Consider the following 16,293-nt stretch of genomic DNA (forward strand, 5'->3'; position numbering starts at 1 on the left):
TTTATTTAATTTCTTGTATTTTTATTTAAAAAGAAGGTTTGCTAACAGCAATCAGTACCGTGGCCCAGGCCCCGCAATACAACAGTTGGCTTTAGCAGTCCCTGTGGCTTCATCCCTACTCTGTTGCTCCTCCGCACTGGGGACAAACCAGGGAATTATCTGGCTTTAACAACCACTCCTGAATCACGGGAAGCTCCTTGGGATTGCAGACTTCTTCCACCTTGCGTTACTTTTTGTCTCCTCTTATCTCAGGAAACCCCCAACAGCTTAAGCTGAGGTTCACAGCCAGGTTTAACTTTATCATGCAACTAAACTCAAGTGAAACTTAAAAAAAAACCCCCAGGTTTAAAAAAAAGACAGAAATAATTTTCTGGAGTTGGAAAGAAACATCCCCTCAGTGGCAGATTAGCCCACATTTATCCACTATAATGTTGCTTATACCTTAATCTTAGGCATCTTCATCTGACAGTAATTAGCAGGCTGGAGGCTCCTACGGGTACAGTAGCTTCTACATCCCAAAACATGAAAGCGAGTTTTTTCTTTTACCACTTGAAACACACAGTTTTTAAAGAGACAATATCAAGTATTTCAGCCCCAAACAGTACACTTTTTAACTTAAAAAACATAGCAGTAGGAGGAGGCACAAAGGTGATGAAACCCAGCCAGGAAAGTATTGCAGCATGTGCCCAAGGCTTGGCCGTACAGTGTTATTTGCTCTCCCACAAATTAAACCCAAACTGCACTCACTGAACCCCCGACTCACCCGCATTTTGGCACTGAGCACTAATTAGGAGACAAATAGAGTAGGCTACAGAAGCATAAAATTAAACAGGCTAATCAGACCAATCTAGTTGCTTCCCTCAAAAAACCCAAAATTTAGAAGAAAAGCAGATGCGGTTATAAAAACTTCTTTATATTTTGGGTTTTCTGAAAAAAAAAGGGGCAAAGATCATTTCTTTCACATTCGTCACTAGGCAAGCTTCTCATCATGATCCATCTGACATCCTATTTAACTGTTCAGAGTAAGAGCTAATTGGAGCTTGAAAGAAAGGAGAGAGCAGGACTTCAGGAATACAGCGCGGTATGCTGGTTCTTTATGGAGAAAGTGAAAGTAAATTATTTAGACTTGACAAACTCCCTTGAAATCCTGTGGTCTTTCTGCTTGGCTGGGTCTCAGGCCTATCACCAATATTTCAGCAGTTATTTTTGGAGGGGGAGAGAAGGCAAGCTGCTTAGCAGGTAGTATGTGGGAATTAAGAGCTAGATGTACTTATGGTTTTCACGAGCCCTGACAGATGTTGAGTGTCTTCAACTGTGGCACAGTAGGACACTTAATACTAATGGTGCCGGTTTGCAACAGCAAACCTCCTTCCTGCCACGTTCCAGCATCTTTACTCCTTTCTGAACTGTGCCTTAGGAAAGGAAGAGAAAATACTTGCTCAGCATCTCCTCGCCATCTGCCCAGCTCAACGTTGATGCTCTCTGGAGGCCCTCACATCTCCTCTCCGAGCAAATGTCAGCGGATCAGCTCAGCACAGCTCCCCGCCACCTCCTGGAGACCAAGCTGCAGCCCAGGAGGTTTCTCCTTTGCCTCTCCGAAGGCTGCGCTTAGCCTGGTGGTTCATGTTTTGGATGGATCTGTGTGCGGCCCTGCCGGGCACCCGTTCCTGCTGGGCAGGAGATGGGTCCTGCTCGGTGCCACAGGCAGTCCCTCGGCTGTGAGAGCCGCCAACAAACCTTCCCTGCCCACCCCGCTCCCTGCCCCTTCCCCTCCCCGCCACGAGCACGGGACCAAGAACGTGCCTCGCTGCAGAGCGCTGGCGTCCTTGGCCAAACAAACTAACTACCAACCTCGGACCAGTCACGACAAATGGCTTAACGTTTACCCATCACCTAACATACCCTCAAAAACCAAGGCCATCTTCACACCTTTTGGACATAGGTCGAACGTCCTTCCGAGCCCGGCAAGCCCATGGCAAGGGGTCTTGCCAAGGTCAGTCCCGCCAGATGCTTCTGCATCTCTCCTGCCCCTTCCTTGGTGAACACCAAACAGTTATAATACTCAGGTCAATATATATAGGTACCACGTATATATATTTGTGTCGCTGCTCTGCGCATTAAAAAGACAACCAACCCCACCAGGCACCACTTGTCCTTTCCGCCCCCTCCCCTTCCTCCTGTGGCTGTGCAGGAATGCGGCCGGGGACCACCCTACGTGGCCCCATCGCACTCCCCCACAGTCAGCTTCAAGGCTCCCTGCTGGTGCAGCGTCTTTAAGGCTTTGAACTCCAAGGGCATGGTGTGCGGGCTGGCCTGCGAGGTGTAGCCGTACTTCAGGGTGTCGTAGTAGTGGTACTTGACCGGGTTCTGGTTCTGGTCCAGGGGAAAGGGCCAGAAGCCGTAGAGATAGATCTGGTTGCAGAATCGAGTGGCTAAGGTGTACATGAGGAGGCCGGTGGTGGGTCGCTTGATGTGCACCTTGTTCGTTAGCCAGTACCTGCAAAGGGAGAGTAGAGGGAAGCGTGTTATTGTGTTATTCCCCTCCCCGCTGTGAAGCTCGTGTCTTGCACATTTTCTCTCTCCAGCCTCTGACTGAGATATATTGGTAATGTAAAGTGAGAGGTTTCTGACTAGCAGAAGAGTTCTCCATGCCAAGAAAAAGCCTCTCTAGGGATTGCTTCATGAATAAGCATCCTCCTGCTCTCTGTCTGGCGGTTACATCACACTTGTTGCTATGGCATTGAAGCATCTCATGCCTCGGCAATCCTTTATGAAAAACAAATTGCTTGCAATGGTGGCCTTCAGTACTTCAGCCTACAATTATCTTCCAATCAACCTAGGAGATCAATACCACAGACTAAACCATCCACATGTCAAGTAGACTCCAGCAACCCCTCAAAGCAGACACACTCTCACACACACACGCGCTGATGACTTTCATTGATGAATGAAGGTTTTTACTCTGACAGTAAACGCAACAGGGCTGTAAAAACGTTTGCCTTGGAATAAAGGGTCACCAGGCTGAAAGAGCGAAAACACACTGCTGTGTTCCTGTTACACCCAGCGATTGCTGCTGTGATCCTGGATCAAAATACATCACCATGCTCTGCAACTTCAAGTCCATGAGATGTGCAGTACGGCACATTGCCACATATAATATGCAGTACAGAGGTCAGCTGTGCTCGCTGCTGAAAAGTGTGTTAGTTTTTATGAGGGATGGCAAAAAGAACAGGGGAAGAAGGCACCTTGTAGTGATGCACGAGCAAAACCGGTATATTGTGGGTTGTATTTTGGGCTGCTGGTAAAAGTTATTGCAGCATCAACATCCTGGAAGAAGATGTTTCTGGTATTTATTGCACAGGCAATCTTTCTGGCTTGCTCAGCAGAAAGACCCTGTCAGAGGACCGAAATCAGAAGGAAGAAGGTCTGGGGGAGGGAGAAGATGTCCCCCACTGGGTGCACTCCCTTCTCCCCCAGCATGTCAGATGCCAGCGCTGCCCTACAGCAGGCAGGGGTGGTGCAGGCAGTGCATCCTGCTGTTCAAGCCCTTGGATTATTTTTAATAGATATTTCAAAGGGCCTGAGTTCAGGTGAGTGACTGGCAGCGCTTCGGATAAAAAGCATGAGGAAGTGGAGCAAAGCATGTGGCATTTCTGTGCTCTCACCCAGGGGTTTGGGGTCCTGAGCTGGGTCCCACTGTTGCACACGGAGCCACAGGAATTGTCTTGCTCCTCATATGCACTTTCCACTGGGCTCCTGAGGGTCTGGCACTTAGACAGCGGGAACCCCTGGGAGAGCTGAGCCTTAATCCTGCAAATTAGCTTTTCACAAAAGCCATTAAAATTTAGCAACCAAGGCACAAAAAGTACTTGCTTGTTCTCAGCCAGATAAGAGAAAAATTGACTTTTCTGGTGAATCAAATTCTGGAAGCAGAGTGACTGCCTCGGTGCGTGCAGGAAGGGCATGGCCGGGTTTACTGGGGTCCCACAACCCAGGGGTGTCCAAGCACCTGTACCTTTAGCAAAAGACAAGTATGATGTTTTGGGGAGGTCCTCCTTGCCTGACTCGTCTCCCTGGCATCCAGCATGAAAAAGGTGCAAGAAACTGGGGGAAACCTGGTGAGAACGAGTATCTCAGAGGCAAAGCATCAGCATTTTCTGGGCTTGCTCAGCCACATGGGCTGTGCTATGGTGACCCAGCAAAGTTCTCTGCAGTGCCAAGGCAAGCTTCTCCCACAGGTAGCCATAAAACAGCCTCCTTGATGAGTTCACAGGTAAGCACATCAGACCCCTGCTGTGCAGAGAGAAATGGGACATCATCACAACCATTTAACACTGTGAATTAGGGTATCCTCATGCAGCAGGAAAACTACCTTGGAAGAACTGTCAAGCCACATTAACCAGCTGTCTTTGGGGGAAGACAACTGTCTGGGTTTGTCCTGCAGGTGCTTTACTCTTAAAATCCTCCTTTTATCAATTTACCAGCTGGAGCACAGGAAGATACTGGTGACCTTATGCCTGCCCAAAATATTAACTTTCAGTTTTCGTTGAGAGGCTGTAAAAACTCTATGAACGTACAAGCTTGACAGCACGATGAAGCGACTCTTGCACACGCCTAAAGGGCATTCATTTGACCACCAATGTTTCATGTGTATTAATGACAAAAATGACCTGGGTCAAACACAGAAGCGCCCTACGGAGGCACGTCATCCTCTGCAGCCCGGCGCGCACAAACAGCCTTACCAAGACCAACAAGCCAGCACAACCAGTACCCAAAAGCAGCCCTACCAAAACCAACCCGGCTTATCCACCTCACCACACACAGCTAGCGAGCACTCTACTCAATAACATTGGCATAGGGAACAATGACAATTCAGTTTCTTAAAATAAAAATTAAAAGCCTGGCTCTTTTATCTGTATTTCCCTCTATCACAAGCGTGGCACTGTGAAAATGAGAAGGATGACAAACCTTGCTCCTACAGCATCATACCTTCTCGCCGCTGGCTGCAGCTTTGGGAGGGGGTGGTGGACTCCAGGCTGTCCCAGCCCACCCACACAGATGACATACAAATATATAATGCCAAAACCATAACACAGGCCACGTCACAGCACTTGCAATTTGTTTCCTGTACAGTGAAGGTGGGAAATCCTCTGGTGAGGTCTGGGGAATACTTTTTAATGACTGGTTTGTGATGGGAGTGTGGGAGCTATGCAGGAAGATCTCCCTCTTATCTCTCCCACCACTGGCCAGCTGAGACAGTGGCCACATTCCTGGTGCAGGAGAGAACAGCCGGGGATGGAAATAAAACCTAATTAATTCTGCAAATCCAAATGAGGTTGTCTGGGTGCACAGGGGATGCTGTGTCAACAGCGCACCTTTAATATGTGAGGTCCGGGATTTTAATTAGGAGGAAAGATAATCTTGAAGCAGGCAGTAATTATTTTTCAAATTGGTTACACCAATCACCATAACTATTAGCTGCAACATTTCATGGAAAGAGACAGCAATTAAAAGAGAAGAGCAAAGAGCAGTCCTGAAACCCAATACCCACTTTCTCAGAGCCGTTCTCACAGCGTGGACCTCCTTCAAAAGCCGGTGCTGTGTCATTTCTGTAAATAAACCCTCAAGGGTGGAAGCAGCTACAGAGATAGGCTGGTGCCTGAGCGGGATGCAGCTATGAACAGGAACCATGATGCTGTCAGGCAAAAATTGTTTGAGACAGCTCTTGTTTCGGATCATGATAGTGACAAATGAAAAATGCCATCCAATCTTCAAGGCCGTCTCTTGTAAGGAGGCAGCCTAGACACAAGCCCTAGTGCCCATGTGAACTAATACTCAATGGTTGCCAAGGACAGAGACTTCAAGAAGAGCAGCTCAGATAGTCTTGTCATAGCTGGTAGGTGGTTCTGGTTGCTCCTCAGCAACATCAATTTTCCAAAAGGTTTCTGAGAAACTTAACACGTCTCCTAAGCAGAACTGCACAGCCCTGCTGCCTGCTGCCTGATCACCGGTGTATGCCTCCTGCAAGGGGGATGCACTACAGCCACAGGTGAAGCGACCGCTGTATTTGGACCTTAAAGCCCAGTGGGAATCCTTCAGGAGACAAAAGCTCTTAAACTGCCCCTGGGAAGCCACAGCTCCCACCTGAGCCAGGGAAGGTGGCACACATCTGGAGCACATACCCCACTGTGCTGACAGTGCTCGTTCTCCCCCAGCATCACCGAATTCAGGGAGCAGAGCCTGGCCTTGATTTGGGCTGAAATGCTGCGTGCAAAACTCCTCCCTGCAGGCGGTGTTTGAAGACCACCAGCAAGGGCAAGGTCCTGCTCTGTGCTTACCCATCACCTCCTGACGTGTCTGAGAAAACCCTAAAGTAACTTGTACCTTCCAGGTAAGGGTTAATCTGCAGAATAAAATGAACAGAAAATCCATCACCCTGATGAAATGAATAAAAAACTCAGGTCAATGAAGAAATCAACTTTCAGCAGTATCAGCTGCATTATTTAGTGATACAAATCAGAATAGCTGAAATAAGGCAATTTCAGACCCTTTTAAAAAAGCTTACTCATAAAAGTGTGATACAAACACAAGCCATCGTGGAGGTGCTAGTTCTTGACTGTCAGAAGCATATTATCAGCCTGCTACAAACATCCCATTAATACTCATGAAAAACCAGCTATAGATAATCAGAGCGAGCACCCCAACAGCGCTGTGCAGTCACGCTGGTGCAGGCGAGGACAGGACCTGCCGGTGCTGGCAGGGCACAGCCCTATCCCGGCTGCTGGGTGGATGGAAATCCACCTGGGGGAGCCTGGGGAGCAACTGCTGTCCCCCACTCAGCTTCTCCCAGCCCTTTTCTGTCCATGTATCCAGTCTCCTCTGTCACCTCCACCAAACTCTCTGAGCCATGCACAGTGATGAGATCTGTGCTGGACGGGTGGGAATGGGCAGGTCCCTGTCCAGATTCATGCTAATGCTGACTCCAAAAGCTGGATCTGGAGTCAGAGTTGGGCTTTATCCCCAGGCTGGGCAAAGCCCAAACACCACATCAAGCCTCTATACCCAGACTGGATGTGTACCATGTGGCTTGGCGCTGGTTTTGGTGACTTGGCGCAAGCAAATCAACACTGAGTCACAGAGAAATAACTTTTCTCCCCCAGGTCTTGAGCTCTGCGATGCCCTTTCAAACACACGTGGTACTCAGCACCCACAAGTTAAAGCATTTCCAAACAGACAGAAGAGGAGGGAAGTAACTGGGAAGAGGATGACCCTATTTCTTTCCCCTTTCCTTTCTATGCCTACTCCCTTTTTTTGACAAAGACAAGACTAAATCTTCTTCCTGATTAACTGGAACAAAAGAACTGTCTTGGGTTCCCAGTGCAAACACACCTCAGCTCGGGTACAGTGTGCCTCAAGTGCAGAAGGGGCGAGAATGATTGCTCACACAAGGATTTATTTATGGGATATCCACTGATCTAACCCACACGTGGCTTTATGGGGCGTTCATAGTCCTTCACATCCTACCCCAGTCACACACTTGTGAATGGTTGTTTCCACCCCCTACACTCTTTCATCATCTTCATCCTTCACCTGAGTGCAGGACCACTGTCCTCAAACCCTCTGTAGGACCAGAGAGGAAGGGCTTTAAGACACAAGTCCCAAGGGAGCAGCTATTTTGGAGGAGCCCCTGTAAGTGTAAGGGACCACAAGGGAGGAAGCATGAAGTAGCTGGTTTAGAAACCCCACAACTGGGTGACACTGGCTAATTAACAGCAGAACTAATCTCAAGACAGAGAGTGAGTAAAGATGAGCTGGGAGAGATGTGAAATGGAAAAGCAGCAGCTTAGGCTTGATGTGTTAGGGAAACGAGGAGCCCGTGAAGGGATGCAAAAGGGTGGGGTGATGCAATCAAAGCAACAGGTTAGGAGAATAACCTGCACATGTGTGTCCTGCATGGCTACAAGCAAGGCAAGGCTGTTGGAAAGGATGTGGCATAATCAGGACGCCAGGTGAGGAGGGACCAGGGGAGGGTTTCCACCATGGCTCACAGATGGGAAAGGCAGCATCTGAGCAGCACTGCCCTGAAAAAGCACCAAAGCCTTAGACGTTGCTTGGGTATGAGGACCTAGACAGAATTCTGAGGCAAAGATGAATCCACCTAATGCCCCACCAGGTTGCACTTCTGAGGAACTGTGGCAGAGCTGCGCTATGCAAGCTACGGACCCTGAGCAAGGCGATCACTGTTGTGAAGAGCAGACGTGAACTGTCATGGCTATTTGGATGTTAAACCTAACAGGAGACCTAGCCAAGGAGCTGGAAGATTTATTGACTTTTTTTTTTTCCCCCTTTCTAGAAGCTCTTAACAAAATCTTTATGGGATTAGAATTGCTTACTGCCAAGAGACCCTCGTGATGGACACAGTGAGAAATGCTAGACTAGATTATACAAGGCAAACCGAAACGCATCCATGAATTCTCCGCGAGGAGTGATAGTCAAACCTCCAGACACAATTATTTTCCCTTGCTTCCTGCATTTCATGTTATTTCTCTGACAAAAGCTGCTTGGCAATAGGGATTACAAGGCTTTTTGGAGACACTAACGGATGACTTATAAGGGGCTTGCTTACTTCGCAGCCAGGAGACGAGCACTGCACTTGCCAGACAAATAGCTCAGGAGACATTTTATAGAATTGTTCCAGAGTGAGTCACGCACCCCCAAAATGCATGGCACTGTCCCCATCCCCGCGAGCTGGCTCTCCGCCATGGCACAGCTTTCCTTCCCAGCCTTAGGTAGTAACTTGGCTTCCTTCTGAGCTCCTCCATCGAAAGGCTGATGGCTCTGTCCCCTCCTGGCGTGAAGATGGTGAGTTTAACCGTGTAAGAAGAGCCTCCGTCCTATTGCAGAGATTATCCAGAATCATCAACACAAAAAGCTACCAGCCAACATTTAAGGCACCCTCACAGCTAGGAAGGTGATGTCTCAAATGATGCTGTTAAGGACAACAAAACCAAATGCTTTTTACTTATCTCAGCAACGCACACTCTACCAATGCCCCAAATGCACTGAAAATTATAGGAAAAAATGCTCAATTGCCACTGAAATGCATTGTGGTCTGGGGGAAAGCAGAGCAGGACAATAAATACTGCGGTTCAAGGAGGAGTCAAGAACTCACAAATGTATTTCGCTGGTGGTGAAGGAAGAAGAGAGAAGGCAAAGCTTTTGTAGCCGAATGGAAGCTGGCTGAGATGTTAGCCTTTGTAGAAAGTGCTATTCCTTGAAAAAACAAAATATATAAAAGAGTGTCTTGGCTGAAAGACTTCCCCCATTTTGTTGTGATTTCTAAATCAACTTAGGATAGATTATAAAGGGTAGCTTTATCTAGCAAAGGAGAAGATGGGACACCTCTGCAACTGCAGCCCACTGCAGCACAGAGGGATGTTCTGCGGGGCTTTGTGGATTACCAATTCCCTGCGGCATGCTACATGCCACAAAATATATTTGTTTCACGAATCTCAAATCCGTCAAAGAAAAGTGTAATGCTACAAACCAGCATGTTCCGCAGAGAGAGCTGAGAGACAGAGAAGTCGTTGGAGACCATATCCCTGTAACAGCATGGAGCTCATAAGCAAAAATATAGGATGATTGTAGGAATTAGTATCATAGAAGGTGAATAAGTAAATTCCTAGTGATTCTGGACAGTGTGACCTCAGGAAAGACTCCTCCTTCATCTCAGACTACATCATATCAATTACCCTGAGCAGATGGTCAAGACAATCTGAGAGACTTCCTATATAGCACCAAGAGCATCAGCACAACCTCATTCCCTCAGGCACTCTCTGTGGCTGGTTCATTCAATACTGCCTGAATCACTCTTAAATCCATCCAAGTCCAAACCTGAGGAGGCTGCACCAAGGGAAGGGTTAACATTGACTCTAGCCTTCCCCCAGAACAGCACAGCCCTTTGTGCCCCAGCCCTGGGTGGTTGACCTGCATGGCTCCTGGGCCAGGCCACAACACACTGGGTAGGAGCTGAAGCGCTCCCATCAGTTCTGGCTTTGTGAGGGGTCTGCAGTTTTAATTACATTAATTGTTAATTAGTAGGCATCCTTGTTTTCCTGCTGATAAGTGTGACAGCAAGAGGGCAGGTCAGGCAGCAGCTCCCTTGGCTTACAGGGCAACCCCTGACGAGGATTAGCACTGGCTTCTGTGATTATAATTTAATTAGTGCTGCCTCAGTGCAGCCATGACCCACCTTTCCCTATTGCCCCACAAGACGGTGACCAGCCCAAAGGACAGGGTCGAGGTAGCTCAGACCAGGTTCTTAGAGCCTGTCATCAGCATCAGTCAGTGTCTGACTGCATGCTGGTACCATATCCATCCCAGTCACCCATCAACAGTGGCCACTTCACTCGCTTGCTGGTCTGACCGGTCACATTCCTCTGAGCCCCCGTGGGTTTTCAGAAGCCTGACCCCATGTTCCTTGCACAGGACCCCATTAAAACCCATGGGACAATAACACGTGCAAAAGGAAGACACTGCTCTGAGCCACAGGGGAGAGGGGTGCATCACTCCACATACCAAGAGACAGTGTTGAACCCTTGGGTTTGTCCCAAAATCCCTGCAGCCCCTCCAGGCACGCAGGACCTGCCAGCCACTGGTGGTGGTGGCTCCAACCCTGCTCCGTGGGAGATGCACAGGGACAACCAGAGTGCCATCCAGCCCAGCTAGACCTCAGGGCTGCAGCACAGGAAGGCCAGCAGGGTGCTGTGAGTTGCAAGATAAGCTCAGCAGTGAAGCTTGTTGAGGCATCCTCCTCTTCTCCCGTGGGAAAGTGATGCCCAGCCCTTGCCAATCCCCCTGCAAAGCTTCCTATGGGAAGTTTCTGGCACCGGGAATGGTTGCCAACACAGGATTAGCAGCCTGTTGATTTAAAGGGCTTATTACAGGAGCTTAATTCTATTTTGACAGATGAAAGTAAGTCAATTACAGCTAGAAATAGCTCAGAATTTGGGTTGTGGTTTTTTTTTTTTTCTTCACCCCACTCCCTTTCTGTGAGTTGTGGTATTATTTCCTTCCCTTTCCTTCTCTCAAAGCCAGATTTTTCTGTAAAATGCCTCTCCAGCCCAGGGAAACCTCAAACACAGGCACTTGGGGCAGACATGGTTCTTCTTGCCCACTACTGCTGCCTGCAAAGCACTGTGGCACCAGAGCCTCCACTCCTCCCAGCCCGCCTGCGGAGCTGCCCTTCACACCTCTTTCCCTGGAGGACCCCCTTAGGCTTTCTCCTGTGGAAATGACCCCCAAATCTGTCCTGTGCCCACACCCCGCACTGGCACACAACCTGAGCCGGGACAGAGCAACACCCAGCATGAACCAACTGACCAGAGTAGCTCGGGCTCAGAGGTGTGTCAGGGAAGAAGCGCTCAAAGTGATCAAGAGACATTACTGCTGAGGGTGGGAGCACCAGCTACACGAGTGAATTCCCATCCCCAGAGATCAACAGAGTCTAGTCAGGATCGGAGAGGACAACTATTGCCACTAAGCCATCTCCAGCATAAGCCACCGCCTGCCTAGACTCCCTAAATGCCTAATGAATCATGACTCTCCCCAGAGAAATAAAGCAAGAAAACAAGAGCCTACCCCATCCCCAACCTATTTACTTGGAAGTTTCACCCCTGGAACTTTCTTTCTTTTACAAGCTCCCCATCCCTACCACACTTGTGCTTCCCACGTGCCTGAAGTTGCAATAAGGAAGCAAAAAGACCCCTTCCCAATAAACCCATTCACCACCACCCTACTACCAAACCCTATTTGATTTATTAACCAAACCATGTCAGTCCCTTCCCTGGGCTGGTTATTTAAGATGAGCAGTGCAATTAGTACCGTTACAGGAGCGTCCAGGCTACTGATGAATAGCTTTGGTCCTCTGCCACCACCAAGCTCGTCCAGGCTGCCATGAGCTCCCTGACCTGAGGATCAGTGCAAGATTTGCATGTGTCACTCAAGCACAAGGTGAAAAACCTTGTCGCTAGCTCAGCAAAGCACAACACACACACACGTATTTCTCCAAGGAGAGCCCTAACTGTAGGTTGGGGAGTTATCATGGTGACACCCAGGCTTACAGCCAGCAAAGTGCTGGAAGACTTAGGCTCACTATATTGCACGGCTAAAGACCTCACACCCAAAGGGCAGAGCAAGGAGCCCCTGCTTGTGAGGTGGTCTCCAGTTCTTATCTAGGGACCACCCACGGAGTCCTCCTCACAGTCTGCAGAAAGAAACAGCTTGCACCGTTTGCCTCCAGCGCAAACCTATCAATCGCTCTCCAGCTCAGGAAGCTCATGAAATCCCGGCTCCCAGCACACCAGAAATGCTCTCACCCTCGGACAGCGTGCAGCAGGCGCAGCGAGGGGTAGGCAGTCCTGACGTTGATGTGATGCTTCAGGATGAGCTCGTTCACCCACTCCACTCGCTCCTTGCCCCCCTTGGCCATGAATGCCGGGATCCAGAGGATGCTGCCATTGAGGCTGTGGAGGCGTTGCAGCAGCTTCTCTCTCCAAGTCTCATTCACCAGATCCTCGAAGGCCCGTTGGATGACCGAGGGGTTCATAGTCACCAGGTCCGTCTTCATGCCCACATCCTGCGAGTACTCTTGGACAGGGGCCAGATTGCACCTGCAAAGACAAACACTGAACAGCCCTTTACAATGGACGTGAAAGAGGGCAGTGACAAACATGAGGGGTGTTTGGTGCCAAAAACCAGGGCCAGTAACAGATGTGCCCATTGGCCCTTGCTTTTGGGAGGAAGAGGAGGGAGAATTAGTCTCTGCAATAAATTATAGAGGCTCTGACCTGGTAATGATGAGCCATCTTAATATCAGGTCATCATTCCTCAACATGCTGGCATATGTGCACGTACTCCTCCAGGGCAATGCTAATAACAGACATAACTTCGGTGTCTGGTGGGTGGGTTTGTACGGATCGGCATCTCTTCTGGTGCGGTTCAAAAATAACATACAGCAACAAACCTGTCTTTGCTGCCATGGCAGATTTGAAATGAAACAGCCTTTCCCACGCAAGGAAAGTGATCGCCTCTTAATTCTAGTCCTGCTGGAGTAATATTATCCCAAGTCCCTTTTCTTCTCCTGGTGAGTCTCTGCTAACAGCAGACCTGGTGGCGCCGGCAGCGATAATGACACCAGCAGGAGGTGGATGCCAGGACATGGTCTCCACAGGGTTTGGCTGTCTGAAGCCTCTGACCTTCAAAAACCACCTCTTTCTGTAGTATTAATTGGTGCCTCCTCTAAGGCTGTGCACGCGGATATGGGCACACACGCTCCTCCGGGAGCTCCCGTGCCACAAGCTGCTGTGTCACGCTAGGGATGAGGGGCTATGGGATAAGATGCCAAGAAATCACCCTCATTATACGGTGGTTTCCTACAGCTCCTTGAGGAGGGATCTGCTGCTGTTAAGCCGTGGCTGTGCCATGCACGTAGTGCTGCATAAACGGCACCGGGGACCAGCCGGTGGGGAGACACAGAAAGATGCTCCCCCAGCGTGGTGAAAACCAGAAGGTACCCGTGTGTTCACACACCGCATGTCTCCTGCGGCGTTTTACAGTGAACTCATGGTATTTAACGAGCAGGAATTGCATCCTAACCATCTGCCTCGATGATCAGCCATTTCCACTGTTTTCTCTACTTTACAGATGGGGAAACTAAGGGGATGGTGTAAAGAAAATCCAGCTACTGGCACGCAGGGCCCTTCTGATCCACTCATCGCAGGAATAAAATAGCTGAAAATAAACATTGGATCTGAAGAGCGAAGCTGTATCCTGGACACAGAGCCCATCACTGGCCACTGCCAACCCTGCTGAAAAGGCTGCCTGGATGGAGCAAACCTTCCTCAGGAAGATGCAGGTTCAAGTGGTGGCTCAGATAACCTATGGTGGGAAGAGCACGTCCATGCCAGACCTGCACTAGCACACACAGCTGGGGAGAAGCTCCTCAAAATCCCAATCCTGACACCCAGCAAAGCTTTTCTCCTGCAACTTTGCTGCCTGACATGAAAACCCCTCCCTAAACTTTGCCAGATCTGCAACAAGCAATTTTTGCTTTTGCTCGCTCTGGCTACACTTACGGATGCAAATGGCAACGCCCTGTCCCCTGCGGACAGGACAGAGCTGCTAGCAGCCAGGCAGGCTGGAGCAGCCGGGCTTGAGCGGGGGCAGAGGTGACATTATTCTTGCTCTCACATCACACCGGGGACCACCTCTGTGAGCAGCTGATGGATTGGGCTGTCTACATAATAGATTCTCCAGAAAGCAAATGTCTGCACATACATAAATCATCAGTGGACTCTTACAGCCCCTCAGCTAACAGATGTACACGGGTGTCGGGGGTAGGAGGGCAGGCGTGTGCTCCTCCTCTCCACTTCAAGCATCTTCTGTAGTGACTTCGGTGTGTGCCCCAGTGAGGGTCTGGATTTGCTGCTGCAGGTCCATGGGGCAGTGCACCTGCAGGGACGTCGGTGCTGGGGATGGAGTGGTCACAGGGGAGCGTCAGACCCGGGTGGGCACAAGCCTGGTGCCAGGGCACTGCGTGGCACACCCGCTGCTCACGGGCAGACGTGACTCGGGGAAGGACCGAGATTGCGTCCACGGGAGAGTCCAGCACAGGGTTTATTTGCAAGAGGATAAGTATGTGGGAAAAGAGGAGTGAGTGCTTGGGTCTGGGGGTGCTGGGGGTTAATGGTGCCCTGGGGGTTAATGGCGCACCGTGAGAACACAAGGGGTGCATTTGGAAGGACAGTGGGGCAGCACTTGGTGCTTGGTAGAAGAGATTGCAGCAGGATGTTCACATCCGTGAACTCTGTGTGCACACGGAGATGCAAGGCTGCGCTGCACCACATGGATGCGGACTCCAGCCCCTTTCCACCTCTCCGAACCCTCCCCAAACTCCCCAGCCCCATTGTATGTCTGGGCGTGGGCCCCAACCTTATCACGAAGCTGTGTGCGTCGATCTCGGGGCCACAGCCGCTGCTGAGCAGGACCCCTGAGTTGCCCACGATGGCGCAGGTGGGGAACTGCTTGCCCTTGAGGGGTGAGGTGCGGGGCAGCAGCTCGTACAGGTTCTGTGAGACGTTCATGGTGCTGTCCCTGTCAAAGACGTAGTGGATGATGTCCCCTGGCTTCAGCGTCCCCTTCAGCACTGAAATGTCCTTCTCTGCATCCAGGAACTTCAGGATCTGTTTCCTGAGGACAGGGAAGAAAACAGCCCCATCAGGTGAGGTACAGAGATAATTTGGGTCTTATGTAAGATGAACTCTTGCCTCCTGCTTGCCCTCGCTCTGTGGCTGGTCCCAGCCGACTGATGCTCCCTAGGAACAGCTTTCAAACAGATATCTCCATCTCAATGCCTGCTCCTTCTCCACCCATCCCTCCCTGGGGCAGGCTAGCACAGCCAGCCCCACCATTACTGGGGGGGTCCCTCTATTTACCCCGGGGAGAGGGTCTCATTCCCCCCGCCACAAAGAGTGGCACCAGTGCACCCTAATTCCGCTTGGTCTGGAACATTGGGGCTCAAGTGCTCCTTGTTTCATTGTTGCAAGGCCAGCTGGTCCAGCCGGGAATTCATTTCCAAGCGATCGTTTACAGATATGAAGCCTAGCTCAGCAGGAGATAAGCCTTTTATTTCCTCCTCGACTTCTTTAGATGATATACAGAGGCAATTTGCCAGCTTGCACTGGAGAGGACCAAATCTGTCTCCTGTCCTATAGGTAATTACCAGTACCTGATCTTCAAAGAGAGTGTCTGGTTGTGTCTCCATTTGGATGAGGCTGGTTTAATGTTGTGCTTAATGCTTTCATTACTTCTGTCAACAACAGCTGGAGATGAAGAATCATTTATTACTACTTCAGCTCTAGAGAAAAGAAAGACAGGGAGAGGGAGAGAGACAGGATCCGTTAGCATCCCAATGGCACTTCTAATCACTGTCTTCGGCTCTGGCTGCTGGAATTCAAACTTCATCAGAAAAGCAAAATTGTAGTTATTAGCTAAACAAGAACTGAAAGGCTGTTTGTATTCTGCTACACTCAAGCAGACAGACACAAATCCTTAAATACCTGCTCGCTTACACGAACACAGACTTACAGCTGGGCACAGCTCTACAGAAAACAGAGTCTTACACATCTAGCTGTTGAAATGCATGCACACAAAAAAACCACAAGCAGGCTCTGCAAAGACAGGCTGGCAGATGCACACTCACAGACAAGACACCCCTGAGTCCCGGGGAGCCCA

The 16,293-nt window shown here is 49.8% G+C and overlaps 1 protein-coding gene across 3 annotated transcripts in view; it reads right to left on the reverse strand.

Annotated features, from left to right (window-relative positions):
- Window positions 1-16,293, reverse strand: part of ST8SIA2 (ST8 alpha-N-acetyl-neuraminide alpha-2,8-sialyltransferase 2) — a 33,405-nt gene continuing 17,112 nt past the window's right edge. For 2 of the 3 annotated variants that reach the window (XM_064456183.1, XM_064456182.1), the window contains 4 exons: window positions 15,788-15,916; window positions 14,992-15,249; window positions 12,378-12,671; window positions 1-2,497 (listed from right to left, as the gene is read on the reverse strand). In XM_064456183.1, the coding sequence (XP_064312253.1) occupies window positions 2,212-2,497; window positions 12,378-12,671; window positions 14,992-15,249; window positions 15,788-15,916 (967 nt within the window). In that variant the 3' untranslated portion in view covers window positions 1-2,211. Of the gene's footprint in view, window positions 2,498-11,867; window positions 11,970-12,377; window positions 12,672-14,991; window positions 15,250-15,787; window positions 15,917-16,293 lie in introns of those variants that run through there. The other variant, XM_064456184.1, reaches the window with a different exon arrangement.

The sequence above is a fragment of the Phalacrocorax carbo genome, chromosome 7 (assembly GCF_963921805.1).
Source record: "Phalacrocorax carbo chromosome 7, bPhaCar2.1, whole genome shotgun sequence".
Classification (NCBI taxonomy): domain Eukaryota; kingdom Metazoa; phylum Chordata; class Aves; order Suliformes; family Phalacrocoracidae; genus Phalacrocorax; species Phalacrocorax carbo.